Source organism: Chiloscyllium plagiosum, unplaced genomic scaffold, assembly GCF_037043375.1.
Source record: "Chiloscyllium plagiosum isolate Xiang-an unplaced genomic scaffold, Cpla_swu_hap1 HiC_scaffold_1, whole genome shotgun sequence".
Lineage (NCBI taxonomy): Eukaryota > Metazoa > Chordata > Chondrichthyes > Orectolobiformes > Hemiscylliidae > Chiloscyllium > Chiloscyllium plagiosum.
In genome coordinates, this window is record NW_028270139.1 from 16,327,447 (window position 1) to 16,349,193 (window position 21,747).

Below are 21,747 nucleotides of genomic sequence, written 5' to 3' on the forward strand. Positions count from 1 at the left end.
TCCCCCCCATTTCTACTCCTTACTGATTGTCGGGACAGAAAACCATGTCAATAAACACTCTCCCCTGTGGAAATCTGAACTTTTAACAGTTTCCCAGTAGAAGTAGTTTCATGCTCGAAAAGCAAGAGTCGATAAAGAATGGAGCTGGAAAAAAGCACAGCAGGTCAAGCAGCATCAAAGGAGCAGGGGAGTCGACAGTTCAGGTTGGGACCTTCCATCAGGATGCTGTTTGACATACTGTGCTTTTTCCAGCTCCACACTTTGTTGATTCTGACTTTTCCAGCATCTGCAGTCCTCACTATATCCAAGTTGCTCCACGAGCAAACTTATGGTGAAGTATCTGTATTAGATTACCCTTGGCCTTCTCTTTTCAGAAGTGAAAACACCCAGCCTGTTCATTGGCTTGCAGTTTTTGTATCATCCTTGTGCAACAAAAATGTTCAATATCTCAATTTGTCTTGATCAATTATACAATGTAACAATGTCTTTAATTTTATGTATATATTTGGTCATTTCAGTTTTCTTTTATTTCTGCTTCCATGAAAAGTGGAAACTAGATATTCAACTTTGGTGGTGTTTTTGGTTCAGAGCATATATCTGTGCTGCCGTTGAAATAAAAGCTTACTGTTATCTCATGTTAAAATCCTACTTAAAGTCTTTCCTTCACACCAACAGGGGGCAGTATGACCTTGGGCATTGTATTCTTCTGAATCACTTTTGTTTCTGAAGAAAATTGCCAGTAAATGATTGTTCATTCAAAGGAATGATCACAATGTTTTAAATGAGTTTAACAATGGATTACTCTAATACTGAAAAGCATCCCCCATACAAGTAAGCAACTGAAAAATTGAATGTGACTGAAGATGGCGAGATCCTCAAACTTTTCCTGTTGTTTTTGTGCCACACTGATCTATGCACCTTCTTCACTTCTTAACATTATTCAGCATGAGAGTTGCAGAAATCCCACAAAATGCTTGAAATGCACTTTATGTATTTATTGTGAAGAGTCCACCATTTTCTGTTGCAGGCATGATGAGCAAGTAGGAGAACCCAGGTGCAAATTCACATCTCTATTTTTATTTGATATTTTAATGCATAAATGTTTAGCTACCATCGTATTACTTGGCTACTTTGGAAACTAGTACATAAATCATCCCAGGAGATATGGTTTTGCTCAATGCCTGAATGAAACCATGTTGGCATTAACCGAAACTTCCTTGTTCCATTGACAGCAAACTCGTTTTGAAGGAATTGAATCCCCCCCCCCACCCCCATATTTGCTATCACTGACAAACCAAACTGACTACATCTTACCAGTTTGGTGTTTTCAATTTGATTGAGCACTGATCCATAGCACACATGTACGAGCTGTAATAATATGAGCCAATGGTTCCTGATGTTATGACATGTTACTTACCTTGCCTGAAATGACCTTGTATCACTTTATGCACACAAATAATAGCCAACACCCTGAGCTGCAGCCAAAAATGTGTGACAGGAGTGCTATAACAACTAAATTCCCCGGGTCTGAGAAAGCTGAATATTAACTCACTCAGCTGGAAGGTTTGTTTTTAGACGTTTTGTCAACATGACTAGGAAACATCATCAGTGAGAGCCTCTGATGATTTTACTTAGTCATGGTGTGGAAACGTCTGAAAACAAACCTTCAAGCTCACTGAACTAACTTACATTCATATCATCAACCTGAACTACAAATCTTCTCAAAATCACTAAAGCTGTATATTTTTAAAAGATTATTTTGCTGAGATCTGCAATGACATTCAAAAGCAAAGGTAAACTATGACGCTTTCCATCTGGTGACCACTATTGGTCCCACTCTAGGACAGCCACAACTAATGCTCACATGTCATGGCAGTGAGCATTGGTCAGCAAACTAACAAAAAAAATGTCAGGTAGCCTATCACCTCTCAAATTTTAATAGTTATTGGTGGAGACCTATGAGCATTTTTACAAAGCACTGACCAGAAAACATGTTTGACAATTATAGAGTCATAGAGTCATCTTTAAGAATAAATAATATTTGAGAAGTGTTTGAATAAAATGCTGTCATTTTGAAATGTAAATGATTTTGTTCAAGATGCCTTTGGAATATGCTTGTTGACAAACTATAGATAATAATAGTATAACTTTTAGTCCTGGACTATATTACAGTGCTTGAGCACAGTCTAGTGGTCTACCAATGGAGCACCTTATTTTTTTCTCCTGTTCTCACTGCTTACCTAACTATACAGTGAGCAGTTACTAAATGAGAGGAGTCTGATAGTCTATTGCTTCTCTGCATGCTGCACAAAACCATTCAATTATGTTCAGCCAAGATTTGAATGTAAGACCAATGCAACCTTAGCTTACATTATAATTTGGATGGCAAAATGATCAACAGATGTCTTGACAGGTGCCTGAACCTTTACACATTGACATTTCCGCTGTTTTGTTTTATTTATTATAGGATTTAATGAACTGCACTGGGAATAATGTTTGTGTTTATGAAGGTCATTTAATTAAAAGCCAACTAGAGAAGTTCAGCACAGTTATACAGTATTGAAAGATCTTTAAACAATTAACATTAAAATTGCAGCTGGATTTAGTCAGTTAAGGCCTGTAAAAGTGTCATGACAAATTTAAATACACCATGATAATGCAGTGGATTCTTTGTCCTGGAACATGACTGTAATGGCAATTGACAGATGAATTTATGAGGGAGAGAAGCATTCGACAGGCTGGGAGAAGAGAAGGCATATAGAATGCACAACTTACAACTTTACAACATAAACCTCTAGCTGATAGGATGGATGTACTCAAGATGGTGACACTGTGGTACACAGTACTGGGAATGACGCTGGGAATCCTCAGTATTAAATCTGGGCTTCCTGAAGTTTCACAGGATTAGGATCAATATGGGCAAGGAAATCTTCTAACTCAGTTAGCTGAAGAAACAACACTGTCTTCATATTGAACACCACTCAGTGGGTAACAAGGGCACAGCGATGTATTCTGGAGAAGTGAGGGGAGTTTCAATGTCCATCACTAAGACTGAATCATTACTGATTGATTTGGTGAAGTGCAGAATTGCAAGACTGGCCTGCAGCAGGTAGTAATGAAACCAACAAGAGAGAAAGATCTGTTTGACCCCAATGTCATCAACTTACCTGTCACAGATATATATGTCTCTGGTTGTATAGAAATGGCATGTCTACCGCACGGTCCTTGTGAAGCCAACAGCTTATATCAAGACTGAAGACACTCTTCATTGTGTTCTGTGGCATTAGCACAATGCCAAATAGGATAGATTCAGAAGAGAGTCAAATTGGGAAAAAATCAGAAGCTGAAGGTCATCAATTGCAGCAGAATCATCTTTCGCCACAATCTGTAACCTCATAGATCAGCATAACCCGCACTTGACTATTACCATTGAGCTGGACATCAACATTAGTTCAATAAAGAGTGTAGGAGTGAATGCCAGAAACAACACTAGACACGCCAAGAAATGAAATGCTATACTGCAGAAGTTATAACCCAGGACTATCGGCATGCCAAACAGCAGAACCAGCATATAATAGGTGGAGTTACGTGGCCCCACAACCAATAGATTATATCAAGATTCCAAAATCTCGATACATCCAGTCATGAATGACGGTGGGAAATTAAACTACTAAAGGGAGTAAAGGCCTCCATTAACATCATTTATGAAAACTCAACACATGAGTGCAAATGACATGATTAAAGTATTTGCAATAATTTGAATCAGGAATGTTCAGTGGATAATCATTCTCAGCTACACTTGAGGACCCCACATCATGAATGCAAGTCTTCGGCTATTTCCATGATAAAGAAATGACTCAAGACACTAGATGCAGAAAAGGCGATTGGGCCTGACAACATCCTGGCTATACCGAAAACTTGTGCTTCAGATCTAATTGGACCTCTAGCCAATTTCCTCCAATACAGCATCAAAGTTGGCATCTACTAACAAAATGGAAAGTTGTCCACATAGAACCTTTTTGCAAAAAGGGGAACAAATACAATTTGGTCAGTTACCACCTCATCAGTCTACTTCCAATCATCAGCAAAATTAATGGAAGGAGTTGCTGACACTGATCAAGTGGCACTTACTAATTAATAACCTGTGCTATTTGGATTCTATCATGGGCATGCAGCTCCAGATTTTAATACAAGGACAAAATATGGACAAAAGAACTGAATTTGAGAAGAAAGGGTTGCAATTGTAACCAAACAGCATCTAACCAAGTGTGACACTAAAGGAACCAAGCTAATTGAAGTCAACGGAAATAAATTGGAATCTTGGGTTGAATCTTACAAGTTTTGGCTAAGTCCAAGTTGCATGGAGTTTTTGGGAGGGTTTGTCACCTCTAGACCCAATGGGTTCCCTTGGTTTATCTTACTAAACTCACCTCATTGTAGAGTCATAGAGTCATACAGCACACATACAAACCCTTCAATCCAACTTCTCCTGGCCGACCAAGTTTCCCAAACCAAACTAGTCCCTCTTGCCTGCATTTTGCCCATATCCCTCTAAATCTTTCCTATTCGTGTACCTATCCAAATGTCTTTAAAATGTTGTAACTATACCTGCAGCTACCACTTCCTGTGGCAGTTCATTCCTCATACAAACCACCCTCTGTGTGAAAAAGTTATCCCTCAGGTCCCTTTCAAATGTGTAGGTGCTACTCCGCAAAGTCAGTCAGAGGTCTGGGTTCAATACTGTCATGGAGAATCGGTCTTCAGTTCTTAAGGAAGTTTAAGGGAGGCCTGTAGGAACAGTAGATGGGGTGCATTGGAGTGATGTGTGGGGGTTACCACTGACAAAAGGCATGAGGATGTCAGGGTTGGGTTTTGAAAGCATTTGTGGAAGTGAGCATAAGGACAGTGATGGGAGCAGTCTCAAGGTTGATGGGAACCATATAGAACAGCATCAAAGCACGTGGAAGCTATGACCAGGGAGGCTATTGACAATGACCACCACCATACGCTTTGCACTGTGAATTAGAGAACCAGGGTGGGGGATATCAATAAGATGTAGTGAAGGAGTTCAGTTGCAGAGGACAGTTGGAGATGAGATTCAATGTGGTCAGTCTACACTTTTGGGAGCTGGTAGGTGTAAATCGTCTGTCAGGGTAGTGCAAGGTGGAAGAAGACATGGAGGGTCTGGGAGGTGGAGTGGAGGTCGGGTAGCCGGTGACTAGGCAAAGCCCGATGCAGATGGTGTCCAGTAATTAATTGTCTTTTTGATGGGCGAAAGCATGGTACCTACATCTGCTGGACTTTAAGATACTGAACGGGCAAATACATGAAACTTACATTTGCAAGTTCCAGCTATATATCATTTGCGATCAATTTTTCACACAGAAGAAATACATGCAGGGTGAACATGCGCATGTGTCAAATGTTCGTCAAAGGCAGATTGCATCATGTTATTGGTGCTGGCTGAACTAACATTGTCATCACAGTTTTGCAGAAGTTAGGACGAATAACTTTGGAGAGGCTAATGCTGGCCAACTGGTGCTCACTACTTGCAGAACGTTGAAGGTTGCTGTGGGACGAGGGAGCATTGCTGTATCATATGTCATGTAAGTATGACAGTGGAATCTAATGAATGCAGTGGAAATTGGAATGGTTGAGGTGGATCCAGGATGCATAGGAGTAAAAGCAAAGCAGGTACTCCTCTTGGGATTTAATGTATTAGTCACTCAGCTGTCATGGCACCTTCACAAAGTTGATACACATGCTGCGATCATGACCTTGCTGGAGCAGGTGATAGGTCTGCTGAAGATCTGACTCCACAGCTTAGATTGGTCTCCAAGAGGAGTCATCCAGTATAGTCTGGACAGAACATGCTAAATAATCCTGACATGCTGTGCACAATTAAGCAGGCAATAAGGTGATATTGTTAGATGTTGATGAGCCAGGGGAGGGGAACAATCTTCCAAGAAGAAGGATGAAGACTTAGGAGGAGGAAGCTCTCCTTGTGGATGACAGAACTCAGCTGCATCAGGTCCTACAAGGCACTCAGGAGCTGATTGACACCCGGTTCCTTTAGATGGAAACTGGGTGGAGAAAACCATCATAAACTGTCTAAATCAAAAGGCCGACATCTAGGTCATATTGTTAGTGTAAACTGCAGCCGATAGTTCTTTCATTTGTATTCTCTTTTGTTTTCCAGATGACATAGAAGCTTATGTTTAAGCTTGTCCAAGTGCTTGCCTGCATCGGATACTCCTCTGCTGAACAAGGACAAGATGTGAATAACTGCATTAGGAAAGAATTTTGTAGGTCTTAGAGAGGGTGTTTCGATGGGATGAAACTCAGGACAGGTAAAGTGTGTGGCGTAGGCTTTGAGTGGTGATGAGGGTGATAGGTGCGAGGGACTGTCAGCCATGCCTGCTGTATGCCATGAGCAAAGTAGCTTTGTGCCTGCTCTTGACCGGGTTCTCAGCAGGCTTTTAAAGATTGTGCAAGTGCAATGATACACTCTTTCGGTGAATATCCATTGTGTGTTGAGTTGTTCTGGGAATAACACATGGTAAGATGCAGCTGGAATCCGCATGAGGGATAGTATCGGGTGGGGTAGCGAGCTAATGTGAGAAAATCTGCTAGGCCTTGTGATGAAAATCCTTTAAAAAATTGACACAACTCACATTTAGCCAAAAAAGTAAGATTCAGTCAATAAAATTTAACTTAATTTCCAACATTTGAGCCAAAATAACAAAAATCACAAAAATTATTCATTTCCTATCATGGTCAGTATACATTTAAGAGACACGGCATATCAGCATTACTTTAAAAGACATGCTCATGATATCATCACTGCATCAAAGCACATACCTGAGCAATGTCCCAGACACCAGTTTTTCCTGGGATCACTTGAAGTACAATGCACGACGAGAAACCTACTCTTTTGCTGTAACGGAATGGTATAATTCTAGCCTAGCCACCTAAGTGACCGTAAATGTATTATTTGTACACAATAGTCAGCTGTAATAAACAGCATTTAGATCTTTCAATACAATATTGTCCACACCTAGTTTCTTCTGCCGTGAGGGATAACATAAGCATTGCCACATCAGGTAATGCATCCTGCTGGAGGCAAACCTCACAGCACACAGGAATATTATGTTTAACTTATTTCCAAGCTTTTGGAACAATCTAAGATATAATCAGAGTTGCTACTTGGTTATAGTTAGTGATTTTCCTGTTACGCAGTTCACTTATTTCCCAAAATAACAGATCTGAAGTAAGTTCAAGATACCTGTGCAAGTATCATTAGGGTATCCCTGAAGTGTCCAGATGTTTCTGAATCAATATCCTCTTGAAGTGGCACACCAAATTCTAAAAGCAAAACAGAAAGTGCATTTGTTATTAGCTATGAAATATTTATTTTTACAGAGAATATCATGGATAAGGAACTGTAATAGTTGTGGTACCAGATTAGTAACGCAGTAGTCCTGAGTTTAGACACCAAGGATGATTATTACTGAATTTGATGAATTTGTTTGAGAGTTACTCCTAGAAAATAACAAATCCTCAGTAAAACCCAATTAATTCATCAGCTTTTTTTTTTGCTTTAGCTCAGACAGGACTTGTGTCACAATGCTAGGATGACTTTCCGTTCCCAGTGGAATGTTTGCAATGTGTTTGATTATATTGGTCCTAATGTTGAATAAGAAGAAAAAAATGCAGATGGATTTACCAGCAATAACCCAGACATCAGAGGAGGACAGAACCTAGGTATTTTCATCCCAGTTGACCCTCCAAAGTCTTTCTTGCTAACAGTGAGGCCTGGACCCTGAACTACTCAGAGACTGTCATAAATATGTCCTTATTTGCCAATTAACCTGCATTTATATAGTGTGTTTAGGGTAGCAAAATATCCAAAGGCATTTATCACATCCATCAGTTTTCATTATGTAGGACAGGATGTACCCCAGGACTGTAAAGAATATGCGAATGAACATTGCCACTGTATGTCATATTTCCCATATACTTCAGCAGACTATACCGACTGAGTCCCAACATCAAAATACTGCAAGCTCCATCACCTTTCAACTTTGCCATTGCAATCTATGAAGTACAATAAGGCCTTAGTTAGCAAATCTTCAAGTGAACTCTCCAAGGTATGCAAGTACAAATTCTTAATTTATATGTCATTTGTAACCTTGATTTTGGTTGGATGCAATATCCATCATTTTCCAACAACAGTGCAATATGCCTCAGTATGTATGATCCATAGGGCGCACTATGGCAATTCATCAACTTATTTCAGGACCATTTTCTTGTCCTGCAACTTTTATCACTTCGAAGGACAAGAGCAGCAATTTCAATTGAACATTATCACCTTCCGAGTCACTTCCAAGATACAAAACTAGGATGGACAAATATGGGCATTCCTCCATTGCTATTGGTCAGAATCCTGGAATTCTCCACCTAATAACATTGTGGGAGTACCATTGCAACATAGCTAGGACAAATGTTCGGCACAACATCGTGGGCCGAAGGGCCTGTTCTATGCTGTATTGTTCTATGTTCTATTGTTCTATGTTTAGTTGTTCAAGCAGAAAGCCCAATCCTAGGGCAACAAAGCAGGGGGTGAAAGTATGACTTGGCCAGCATCACTCATATCTTAAGGTACAAAAGTAAAGCAAATCAGCATCTTAATTTCTGTAAAACTAAACTGACAGTCATTTTAAAATTTGAATGGAATTATAAAAATTGTATTACGCATCATGTAGACTTCATTAATCGCATAGATCTCACTGTTGGTTCTTGAGGCAAGAATCTCAATTAAGCAGTTTTCATCTGTGCCTGCACCCTACATTTAAAAGAAAAAAAGTTCATAATATGACTGTCACAAAGCCAATTAGATTAATCTGATACTGAAACAAATACAATTTATAGCGTGAAAATATAAATATACTATTAAATATTACAATTTGTACAAGTGGCTGTAAAAATAAGCAGGTGGCACAGTGGCTCAGTGGTTAGTACTGCTGCCTCACAGCACCAGGGTCCCAGGTTCGATTCCACCCTCGGGTGATGCCTGTGTGGAGTTTGCACATTCTCCCAGTGTCTGCTTGGGTTTCCTCCGGGTGCTCCGGTTTCCTCCCACGGTCCAAATATGTGCAGTTCAGGTGAATTGGCCATGTTAAATTGTCCATAGTGTTCGTGCATTAGTCAGAGGGAAATGGCTACTGGTATGTTACTTTTCGGAGGGTCGGTGTGCAGTTGTTGGGCCGAATGGCCTGTTTCCACACTGTATGGAATCTAATCTAATCTAATCTAATCATAAAATAAATTGCAAGGACATTATCTTGTATGTAATAATGCTTCAAATAGCTAAGGGCTGAAAATGTGTTGCTGGAAAAGAATGAAGAAGGGCTTATGCCCGAAACGTCGATTCTCCTGTTCCTTGGATGCTGCCTGACCTGCTGCGCTTTTCCACCAACACATTTTCAGATCTGATCTCCAGCACCTGCAGCCCTCACTTTCTCCTCAAATAGCTAAGGGCCATGTTTTGTTTTTCATACTGTTCCCTGGAAATCCCTCTGATTTGGATAATTGTAAAATTAATTCTACACAGGGAGCAGTTGTAAAATTTAGCTTCACAATGCAACAGGAACTGAAATATATGCATCCTTGCTGTCAAATCATCAGCGACATCCTGAGGACTGAATTAGGTCTATATATTATGACACAATAACTCTACTTTCATCTTGATGCAAAGTGGTTTGGAGATCACATCGATGAGAAAGTGGTTGAGAGGTGAAATAGTCAGGGGATGGTCTGATTCCTAAGTGCACTGAAGCAAAATTATGAGATCACCTTAATTAATCCTAATCTCTGGGGCTTTGAAAGTACAGCCAGTGCAAAGTTAAATTTCAAAAATGCTTAGATGCACTAATATAGCTCCTGGTTAAAAATTAACTGGCTAGAGATAGAGACATTGCATGTGCCCAAAACTCCATCTCAACAAATAGAATATAAGACAGCAGATAGTACAATTCATGTCTCTCCCAGTTGAGTATGCACAGTCTAACAATAGCCATATTATTAACATAAAGATAAATAGTCATGCCAAGAAGCTGCCAGACACAGCAAATATTTGAAATCCAGTTGAGAGTTTAAATGGAGAAAAATCAGCAAGGTTCCTTTACATATATACATTATAATCTTTGAATGATTATTGCATTTCTTACAGTACAATTGTAGCTGCACTTCACTTTTTTGGTTGTAAAACTCTCTAAGTCCACCTTGTGTAATGAAAGGCTCTTTGGAATTGCAAGTTTTCATTCATTTAGGTGATTCAGTGAATCAGAGCACAGACCCAAGGATATCCCTCTTTTAACATCCCAAGGGTATCTAATATTGTAAGGGCACTGTCATTTTACTGTCAACTTTTCAGGCAGGCAGGGCTTTAATGCTTAACCTCCAAGGAACAAGTTTTTCATTTCTGTGCCAGGTGCAGTATCTGCAGCAACGTGAACTTTGACAATACAATTTTTTATTTTCCAGTGTGTTAACATTTCAAAAACAAACTCATTTGTCAGAATACAGAATTGGCAAAACAGTCATATTAGTGTACCAACATCTGCATAATGCTTGATTTCCCTGTTGTTAAATCTAACAAATTACCTTGGGCGCTGTTGCCTTTTTAAGCTACAAGTATCATTTAAGAGGGCCTTAGATAATCAATGACAATCAACAAGTTGCTAATATCGTAATGAGGAGAGGAAAACTGTTTAAACTGAATGTGACCTTGAATCTAGTGGAAAGAACCTAATGGAATTTTAAAAAATGGTTTCAATGTTTTTCCACCTACCAATTAGATTTTTTGAACAGCATCTCGGAAATTTAATTAGTGGCATTGAATTAAATTCACCAGGGCTCTCTGTCAAATTAGAATTTATTGCAGCATTGAGTCATAGAGCCAGGGTGAAATATCAACTCCACAATATAACACAACTAATAATGTGAAATAGCTTTTTAAATCACCATTCAGCTGCAGTACAGAGCTGTAATGCATGGTTACTCACTCTACTCCTATAAGCGATAACTAATCATACATTTTCAATCCATACAGCACAGCAGATGGGCTCTGGTTTTATGCTGTAACATAATGTCCCTGCCAGGGTACATCCTATGCCCTGATCAAGAGAACAGACAGCAGATCTGTAGCTGGGTGTCTGTGAGGAAATGCATAAGGATGACCTTGATCTTCTAGAGGTGTTGTACCTGTGTTCTGCTAAGCAATTGACTACCATCGAGTCATTATAGTTATTCATATATGTAATATATAATTGAAATAGCTGTGATCCCATTCTGATTCCAATGGCAGGGCAGTAACCACATTCAATAAGTGAAGATACATAGCATATGAACTTTCAAGGATCCAGAGATTGTGATAAATAAGAGTACATACATATATTAAGGGCACATATTTATGAGGTGCATCAAATATGCTCTTAAAGGCAACTTTGAGAGGAGTCAGCAGGCCCAAATGAAAATTACAAGATCCTGGAGCCTGGCATTTTTATGTAAAGGATGATTTTACAGTGACTACATGGAGTGCTCCATGGTCATTGACTGGAACATCCTGTGGGTCTATTGATGTGGCATCCTGCTGTAAGAGGCAGTCAAATTAATATGAAATCATAAATGTGAAGGTATCCTGAACCCCTTGTCAATGTAAGGCAATCCATGAGACAAGTGGACTGCTTGTTTTTACTAAAATAAATTCCCTGTTCATTATCTTCAGGGCAGAAGTCTGGAATTTTCTGATAGACCACACATCATTTTCATGGGGTTGAGATTGAGGGTGGTCCAGAGTCCAGCATGGACGTATGGGGACTCATGGTTCATTGGGGCAGCTGGCTGTTTACATAATCTCAGGTCAGTTTTGATTTTGGTATTTTGCACTGAGCCCTCATCCACAGTTTGAAACAACTTCTTCTGTGGTCAACATATCCCCTGGGCACACGGGAACTAAAATTAAAATCTGAACTTCAGAGTCAGACTCAGATTTGTGGAGATGGGAAGTATCCCTTTTCTCACTCTTGAAGTGGGACTGAAAATTGGTGCTGTAGAGTCATACAGTCAGAGATGTACAGCACGGAAACAGACCCTTCAGTCCAATTTGTCAATGCCAACCAGATATTCCAACCTAATCTAGTCCCATTTGCCAGCACTTGGCCCATATCCCTCTAAACCCTTCCTATTCATATACCCATCCAGATGCCTTTTCAATAATGCAATTGTACCAGCCTCCGCCACTTCCTGTGTCAGCTCATTCCATACATGCACTACTCTCTGCTTGAAAACATTGCCCCTTAGGAGTCTTTTATATCTTTCCCCTCTCACCCTAAAGCTATGCCCTCTAGTTCTGGACTCCCCCACCCCAGGGAAAAGACTTTGTCTATTTCTCCTATTCATGCCCTTCATGATTTTATAAACCTCTAAGGTCACCCCTCAGCCTTCGATGCTCCAGGGAAAACAGCCCAAGCCTATTCAGCTTCTCCCGAATACCTCAAATCCTCTAACCCTGGCAACATCCTTGAAAGTCTTTTCTGAACCCTTTCAAGTTTCACAACATCCTCCTAATAGGAAGGAGATCAGAACTGCATACAATATTCCAAAAGGGCCTAATCAATGTCCTGTACAGCCGCAATATGACCTCCCAACTCCCATACTCAATGCTCTGATCAATAAAGAAAAGCATACCAAATGCCTTCTTCACTATCCTATCAACCTGCGACTCTACTTTCAATGAGCTATTAACCTGCACTCCAACGTCTCTTTGTTCAGCAACACTCCCTAGGACCTTACCATTAGGTGCTAATATTTGCTTTCCCAAAATGCAGCACATCACATTTATCTAAATTAAACTCCATCTGCCACTCCTCAGCCCACTGGCCCATCTGATCAAGATCCCATTGTACTCTGAGGTAACCTTCTTCACTGTCCACTACTCCTCCATTTTAGTGTCATCTGCAAACTCACTAACTATATGTCCTATGTTCATATCCAAATAATTTATATAAATGACGAAATGTCGTGGACCCAAGACCAACCCTTGACTCCATTGGTCACAGGCCCCCAGTTTGAAAAACAACTCTCCATCAGCACCCTCTGTCTTCTACCTTTTAGACAGTTCTGTATCCAAATGGCTAATTCTTCCTGTATTCTATGAGAACTAGCCTTGCTAACCAATCTCCCATCAGGAACCTTGTTGAACGTCTTACTGAAGTCCATACAGATCATGTCAATCACTCTGCTGTCATCAATCCTCTTTGTTACTCTTTCAAAACACTCTATCAAGTTCATGAGACATGATTTCCCATGAACAAAGCCATGTTGACTATCACTAATCAGTCCTTGCCTTTCCAAATATGTGTAAATCCTGTCCCTCAGGATTCCCTCCAATAACTTGCCCACCACTGATGTCAGGCTCACCGGTCTATAGTTCCCTGGTTTGTCCTTACCACCTTTTGTAAATAATGGTACCACATTAGCTAACCTCCAATCTTCTGGCACCTCACCTGTGATTATCGATGATATTAATATATCATTAAGGGGCCTAGCAATCACTTCCCTAGCTTCCCACAGAGATCTAGGTCAGGTCCCACACTTGGTCAGGTCTTGGGGATTTATCCACCTTTATGCATTCCAAGATATCCAGCATTTACTCCTGTGCAATCTGGACATTTCTTTCAAGATGTCACCATCTATTTCCCTACATTCTAGATCTTCCATGTCCTTCTCCACAGTAAACACTGATGCAAAATACTCACTTAATATCTCCTCCATCTCTTGTGGCTCTACACAAAAGCTGCCTTGCTGATCTTTGAGGGGCCCTATTCACTCCTTAATGTATTTGTAAAAGCCCTTTGGATTCTCCTTAATTAAATTTGCCAAAGCATGTCCTCTTTTGCCCTCCTGATTTCCCTCTTAGAGTATAAAGGCAGTAGGAGTATACTTAAGGATTCATTCGATTTCTACTGTCTTTACCAGACATATGCTTCCTTCTTTTTCTTAACCAAACCCTCAATTTCTCTCATTATCCAGCATTCCCTACACATACCAGCCTTTCCTTTCACCCTAACAGTAATATATTGTCTCTGGACTCTCGTTATCTCATTTCTGAAGGCTTCCCATTTTCCAGTCATCCCTTTACCTGCAAACATTTGCACCCAATCAGCTTTTGAAAGTTCTTGCCTAATACTGTCAAAATTAGTCTTCCTCCAATTTAGGACTTCAACTGTTAGATCTGCTCTATCATTTTCATCACTATTTTGAAACTAATAGAATTATGATCGCTGGCCCCAAATCGCTCCCCCACTGACACCTCAGCCACCTGCCCTGCCTTATTTCCCAAAGTAGGTCAAACTTTGCATCTCCTCTAGTAGGTACATCCACAAACTGACTCAAAATTTTCTTGTACACACTTAAAAAAATCCTCTCCATCTAAACCCTTAACGCTATGGCAGTCCCAGTCTATGTTTGTAATGTTAAAATCCCTACCATAACCACCCTATTATAATGCTATCCCTTATCAAAAATACCATTCCCCCCTCCTCTCTTGCCTTCCTTTCTATCCTTCCTATAGCATTTGTATCTTGTAACATTAAGCTGCCAGTCCTGTCCATCCCTGAACCACATTTCTGTTATTGCTATGATATCCTAGTCCCATGTTCCGAACCATGCTCTGAGTTCATCTGCCTTCCCTGTTAGGCCTCTTGCATTGAAATAAATGCTGTTTAATTTATCAGTCCTACCTTGTTCTCTGCTTTGTTCCTGCCTGCTTTGCTCAACTGTACCAGTATCAGATTGATCTCTTTCCTCAGTATCTGCCTAGGTCCCAAACAGCCGCTCCCCTTTATTTGTTTAAATCATCCCAAGCAACTTGAACAAATCTCCCTGCCAGTATATTAGTTCCCTTTCAATTCAGGTGCAATCCATCCTTCTTTTACAGGTCACTTCTACCCCAGGAGAGATTCCATTGATCCAGAAATGTGAATCCTTCTCCATTACACTAGCTCCACAGCCATGCATTCATTTGCTCCACCCTCCTATTCTTAAACTCACTAGCTCGTAGCACCGGGAGTAATCCAGTATTATTACCCTTTAGGACCTCTTTTTTAAATTCCTGCCTAACTTTCTATATTCTCCCAGTCCATCCCCTCTACATTTTCCAAAACAACATAGTTGTTTGAAATGGGGATAGCCACAGAAGACTCCTGTATTACCCGCCTACCTCTTCTACCTTTCTTAGAATCAACTCATCTACCTGACTGCATCTGTGACTTTTCTCCCTTCCTGTAACTGCTGTCCATCACACTCCTTAGCTCTTGTAACTTCCTCATCGCCTCTAACTGTCGCACCAAGTGATCCATTTGATCTGACAGATTTGCAAACAACATTTATTGCAGATATAATACTCAGTAACCCTTAAACTTTCCCGAAACCCCCAGATCCGACAAAAAGAGCATATCACTCTACTAAAGGCCATTTTGCTCCTTCCAATCTACAGACCCAGAAAATAGCACTGTCGTATTGCTCTACAAAACACTGTTCCATGCTAACTTCATACAAATGGCTTATATTTTTAAAATCTAATCAAGAGACAGACTCCAATAAAAACATATAATCAAGAAAGAACACATTCTACTTACTAATGTAGATTTACAGCCAGGCTATACTTAAAACTATTTACTTATCTGTTTTTGTGCTGTGACCTCTCCCAAACAGGTTTCTCCAATCTCAGTTGTGAATTTCACTGTTTGTTAAATTTTCCTAGATACTCTCCAATGTCCAGTGATACATGAATTCGAACAGCAAAGGCAGTAACTGCGCAGATTCACTGCTGTGTCAGTTAGCAGTGTGGGTTTCTTTCTCTCTCTCCCTTACAGACCATGTGCTTGCTGCCTTTGTCTGTCTGTCTGTCTCCCTTTTAAGAATGCTGTTGTTTTGGCCATTCTTTTCTCCAAAGTTCCAAAACAATTGCAACAGCATATAAAACAGTGATTGCTACTTCTGGAATTTGAGGAAATCACTTCCAACACCTAAAATACCTAAAAAAAAAGGGGCAGCCTGTTACAGCCAAGAATTTTTCCCATCCTCCATCTTGGATTACCCAGAATCCTTATAGATTTATGGCATTTAATGCAAGGACCATATCTTTTTGTATTCTCTGTGTTTTTGATTGCAGACTGAAATGAGATAAAAACTTATTTTAAAGCCATGGATTGTTGAAAGATTACTGCCATTTTATATGGGCTGTTTACACAGCTGCTTGTCTTCACCACTTACAGGACAAAAGAGCAGTGCTCAGAAAGCTAATGATTTCAAATAAACCTGTTGGACTATAACCTGATGGTGTGTGACTTCTGACTGTGTCCACTCCGTCCAATGCTGGCATCTCCTCATCATGAGCTTGTTTAAGCAGTAGGGGAAGGCGGTTACAGACAGGTGTTGTGTAGGAATAGGGATTTGGCCAGCAACAAGGAGGTGATTGGTCTGAGAGCTAGTGACCAGTTATCGATGACAAAGGCCTGCCAACTGGCAACAAATAGATCATTAACTCCCAGGCAGCTGAACAGTTTATGGCTATGAATGGTTGTGCAGAAGGAGTTGGATCACTGGAAATAAAACAGTGGTGTTTCTGCTCTGTAGTCAAAAGAATCTGAGCCCCCAACATATCCAGTTTATATCCCCATATCAATAGCTATAAATTGTGTCTTTTAGTTAGTACCCAGCAATCCTTAAAAGTGTGAACCAGTCACTCAGCATCTCTTCCAAACAAGTGAAAGTGCATGGTAATTGAAAAGTATCATTCTGATCAGCAAAAGGGAGTATTTGTCTGTGTTACGTGTGTGTGTGTATGTATGTAGGCATTTATAACTGTGCTAGTGTTTTAACTGGTACAGTTATGTATTGATGATTGATAATTGTTTATTTGTAATTAGAAATAATTTATTTTCAATGAGTAGTAATTGTTATTAGGTATAGAAACCTGGTCCATGCATTCTGTCAACCTAAATTTGAAGGACTGATAAATTCGCTATTTTTCATATTTTTAAATGCTTTACTTTTTGTGACAACTCTGGAAATAGCAGGGCTTGATTTCCAGTGTGTTACTCTAATGAGGAGTAACAATTACATAAGTTAAACTTATATGAGCTCTTCATTATGAGAATTCAATTTATTGATCATGATTCCATGCTCTCCTATTGGAAACACATACCAGAAACATCAGGCATTCATATACCAACCGTTTAAATTAAGTGCGTCCAATAAATGATTACACCACTTATTCCAGCATAAATATCTTGCTAAATAAGTAATTCTGTTTAGAGTTATCATAAAACAACAATCTTTCCATGCCGAAATTTCACGAAGATACGAGAGTATTTGTACTGTACCTTCATAGCATGTCGCAGTTCATGAGCATCAAAAAAGGCTGGTGGATACATCAGACCTACCATTACCTCTTTGAAATGGTCGGACAATTTCTCCTTAAGGTCAGTGACCAGATCCTGTATTTGAAAGAAGGTATGTTCAATCAGGAGGAACATGCAATTAACTGCAAGTTGTTTCGTCAATAACATGTGCCAGTTCTTGGGAAGTGAAATAACCTATTTATTAAAATGTGCATTTGAAAAGATCCAGCAAACTTTAAATTGCACTTTGAAATTAATGAATGTTAATAAGGTAAACTTGAACACCAAATCACATGAGACGATGTTGTGGCAGCTAAGAAATTATATAAATAAGAGTCATGATAGTATGATCTTACACCAAGATGTTGGTGGTGATTTAGCTGATGGAGTGTTAGGTTTGGTACATACGACTGATGACACCCAGTTTCACTTCACCACCACCTTTCTTGACCAAGTCACTATTGCCAAATTGTCAGACATCGATTTTTGATGTGCACAAATTCCTTCCAATTAAATATTTGATTGAGCAAACTAATTGTCTTTATCCCTGCCATAATTCTGTTCTCTAGTATCAGCCCTATACATTTGTCTGGCAATCATCTGAGGCTGAACCAGGATGTTTGTAACCTTGGTATTATTTTTGAACCCAGGATGAGCTTCTGAACATGCATCTGTATTGTTACTATGACAGATTCTTGATGAAGAGCATATGCTCAAAACGTCAACTCTCTTGCTCCTCGGATGCTACCTGACCAGCTGTACTTTTTCGACTCTGATCTACAGCATCTGCAGTCCTCACTTCCTGCCTGTTACTAAGACCACCTATTTCCACCTCTTCAGTTCCTCCTAGAGGTCATTTGATGATGAAACTTTCATTTATACCTTCTTACCCCTAGACTTGACTATTTAAATGTATTTTTGTCAGTTTCCACTCCCCCTCCCCGTAAACTTGAAATCATCCAAACCTCTATGTCTATATCCTAATGTGCTTCCAATCCCGTTGCCCATCACCACTGTGCCTGGTGACCTACACTGTTCCCAGTTAAATAAGGCCTCACTTTTAAAATTCTCACCCTTATTTTTAAATCTGTTTATGGCCTCACCTTTCCTATCCACTCTAAACACTTCAGGTTATTTAGGGTCCTCCAATTCCAGACTCTGCAACACTTCCAATTTTAATTACACTAGATATGGCAGCTTTATCTTCAACTGTCAAAACCCAAAACTCTGGAATTCACTCATTAAGATTATCTACTTCTCTTTTATCCTTTAAATTCCTCTTTAAAATGCATGTGTTTGACCAAGCGTTTGACTAGCTTCCACAACATTACCTCATGTGGTTTGGTGTTCAATTTTACTTTATAGTGCTCCTGTGAAGCACTTGAGATGTTTTATTATGTTCAAAGGCACCACAGTATACAACGGTTGTTGTTGTAATTACTGTTTGATCTTACTTCTGTACTGGAGTATTAATTCAATAGTTTCTGGCAATATTGAAATAACAATGAAATACTGAAATAATGTTAACAAAGGATCAAAGTACAAAAAACAAAACTACCCACTTAAGACACATATCGTAAAAGCAAGACCTTTGAAAATGTTCGAATGTATAGGGAACTAGATGAAAATATCAGCTGGAAAAGCACGTACTAAATATACCTCTTGTCTTGTTAGACAAATTCTGATAATACAGTTGCATTTATCTAATTGAAGGATCTGATTTATCAGCTTTTCTCAATAGGTAGAAACAGACTATGGTCAAAGCCTGACTAATAGCATTCCAATTTAACATGCCTTTTGAGCTTTCTCTGCCGGTCTAAAGTGATGGAAGTGGACAGTGTAATCAGCACTACATTAGAATGTGCTGTATAAATACACTATTAGCTGCAGCAGAACAGTTGGTCCCAGTCAGATCAGATTACAGCAACTTCTGATATGTTCTATTATATGACGTGATGAAAAGTCTGCTAGAAAATATACCAGCACCCCCAAGGAATCTATAAAACTGCCCTAGGAACAGCAAATTATCAACTCTAGTATTTTCTATTTCTCCATGCTCCAAACTGGTCATTTTCCCACACGCAGAAATGTCAGAGTATGGAATGTAAGCTTGCTACCATCTTGCTGATATATATTTAATGAATTTTTGAAAAAAATTAAGTTTTACGTGACCTGCAATTTATTTCAATTGATAAATATTTGATATCTTGACTTTATACAGCAATCACATAGTCAAATGAAACAAGTACCAGAATTTTAATTTTTGTTTTTCATTTCCTTTAGTCAGCTTGGTTCAGTTCAGCAGTATCACCTCTGAAGGCTATGGATTGAATTATATTTCCAGTGTTTGCACTGATAAAATTGCTCACCTTGCCAGCAACAGTCATGCCACATGAATGAATTAAAAAGTATTGTTGATTGGTACTGCAATCGAGTAATGAGGGAAGTGTTGAATTGTTAGAAGCACTGTCCTTTTGACATGATGACATTTTGTCTACCCAATTCAATTGTTTAGATGGATGCAAACTGTTCCTTAGCATCATCTAAAGGAAGGTCTGGAGGCTTTTTGGTATCTAGGTTAATCTTACTCTTTCAGTCAACATATATTTATAAAAGAAGGAACTTTGCCGGTGGAGAAAAGAAACTGTCATTGTCCATACAATAACATCTGCAATTCATATTAATTTATTGAAGTCTTTTGAGGCGTGCTATATAGCTAAATATAAATTACCTTTTAAAATGACATGCCTCAATGTTCCACACCAATACAGTTCTGGAAGCATGAGTTAACAAAGGAATAGAAGAAAATTGGGGTCTGAGTGATGTGGACTATGATGTGATTTGTGGCAGGATCAGACAAGCAGCACGGCAAGGCCTAGCTTGACATCAAGAGCATCTCACTCCAACTTGCTATATCTTTTATACATTTGACGAGTGTTGAGTCAAATTTCTCACTACCAAAAAGTCTCCATACCTTCCGTTAGACATGAACAATTGACTCAGGTAGTGTTCAGTGCCAGTTAAGAAGGATTATTCTTTGTTAAATGCCATATTAATACCATAACTTAGCTCATTAATGTTCAGCTTCCTATTGTATCAACCATGTTGAATAAGCTAGATGTTGTGAAATCACAACATGGAAATCAGAGCAGGTATCTGGTAACTTCAGCTCTCTGCTTGATTAAAATGTTCTCCATGTTGCTTAGGACCAAGCGGCATCTCAGAGCATCATGGAACAAATGCCCACCTCTCAGAATCCTCATGAAACCTTTCTGATCCACTTGCAGGAGATTTCTGCACTTTGAAACTGCACTTCAGGGTTGAAATACTGCTGCAAGGGCACTTTGCATACAAGGACTCCACTCACAGATTGGACCAGGTTACATTTCAGGGCTCTGGGTGCTCGTTCTTTTAGTGTTCACTCCACTTAGCACCTTCCTGGGTTCTCACAGCATTCCTGCCTTGCCTTTTGGTGCAGTCATGGAGCCAGGCAGCCTGTTTTGCTGGTCAGCAGCCCTTAGTCAAGGGAACTGACATCTTGCCGTATGTCACATTGCTATGTCAATAGCATAAAGCCCACCTCAAATGTCTGATATCCGTTTTTCAGGTCTGCTATCAGAAGGTGGTGAATCTGTAAAGTTCTTTACTGCGAAGGGCAGTTGAGGCGGAGACATTAAATATATTTAAAGTTATGATAGTTCCTTTACTGATTAAAATCTAAGGAACAAGAGTAGGCCATGAAGGGCTCCTGTCCGAAACATCGATTTTCATGCTCCTTGGATGCTGCCTGACTTGCTGTGCTTTTCCAGCACCACCCTAATCTTGACTCTAAACTCCAGCATCTGCAGTCCTCACTTTTGCCATTCAACCCCTTGTGTCTGTTCCATCATTCAATGAGGTCATCACCGATCTGTGAGCTAACTCTATGTACTTGCCTCTGGCACATGCCCTTAATAGCTTTGCTTAACAAAAAGCAGTCTGTCTCAGATATTAAATTAACAGTTGATACAGCATCCAATGCTATTTGTGAAAGAGAGTTCCGAACATCTACCATCCTTTCAGAGTAGAAATGATTCCTAACATCTCTCCTGAATAATTTCGTCCTAATTCTCAGACAATGGGTCTTGAGTTTGTTCCATGAATTATTTCTAGAATGCCCAACCAGTGGATATCGTTTATCTTTATCTACTCTATCTTTTCCAGTTAATATCTTGAAGACTTCAATTAGATCATTTCTTAAACTTCAAAATTTTCGAAAAAATTTGGAATACTGCATTCA

The 21,747-nt window shown here is 39.5% G+C and overlaps 1 protein-coding gene across 1 annotated transcript in view; it reads right to left on the minus strand.

The window, feature by feature from the left end:
* Nucleotides 1-21,747, minus strand: part of LOC122555879 (annexin A10-like) — an 84,129-nt gene that overhangs the window by 23,495 nt on the left and 38,887 nt on the right. The window contains exons 4-6 of the mRNA XM_043702124.2: nucleotides 17,451-17,564; nucleotides 8,755-8,845; nucleotides 7,286-7,365 (exon numbers count right to left, since the gene is read on the minus strand). Coding sequence (XP_043558059.1) covers nucleotides 7,286-7,365; nucleotides 8,755-8,845; nucleotides 17,451-17,564 — 285 coding nt within the window. The remainder of the gene's footprint in view (nucleotides 1-7,285; nucleotides 7,366-8,754; nucleotides 8,846-17,450; nucleotides 17,565-21,747) is intronic.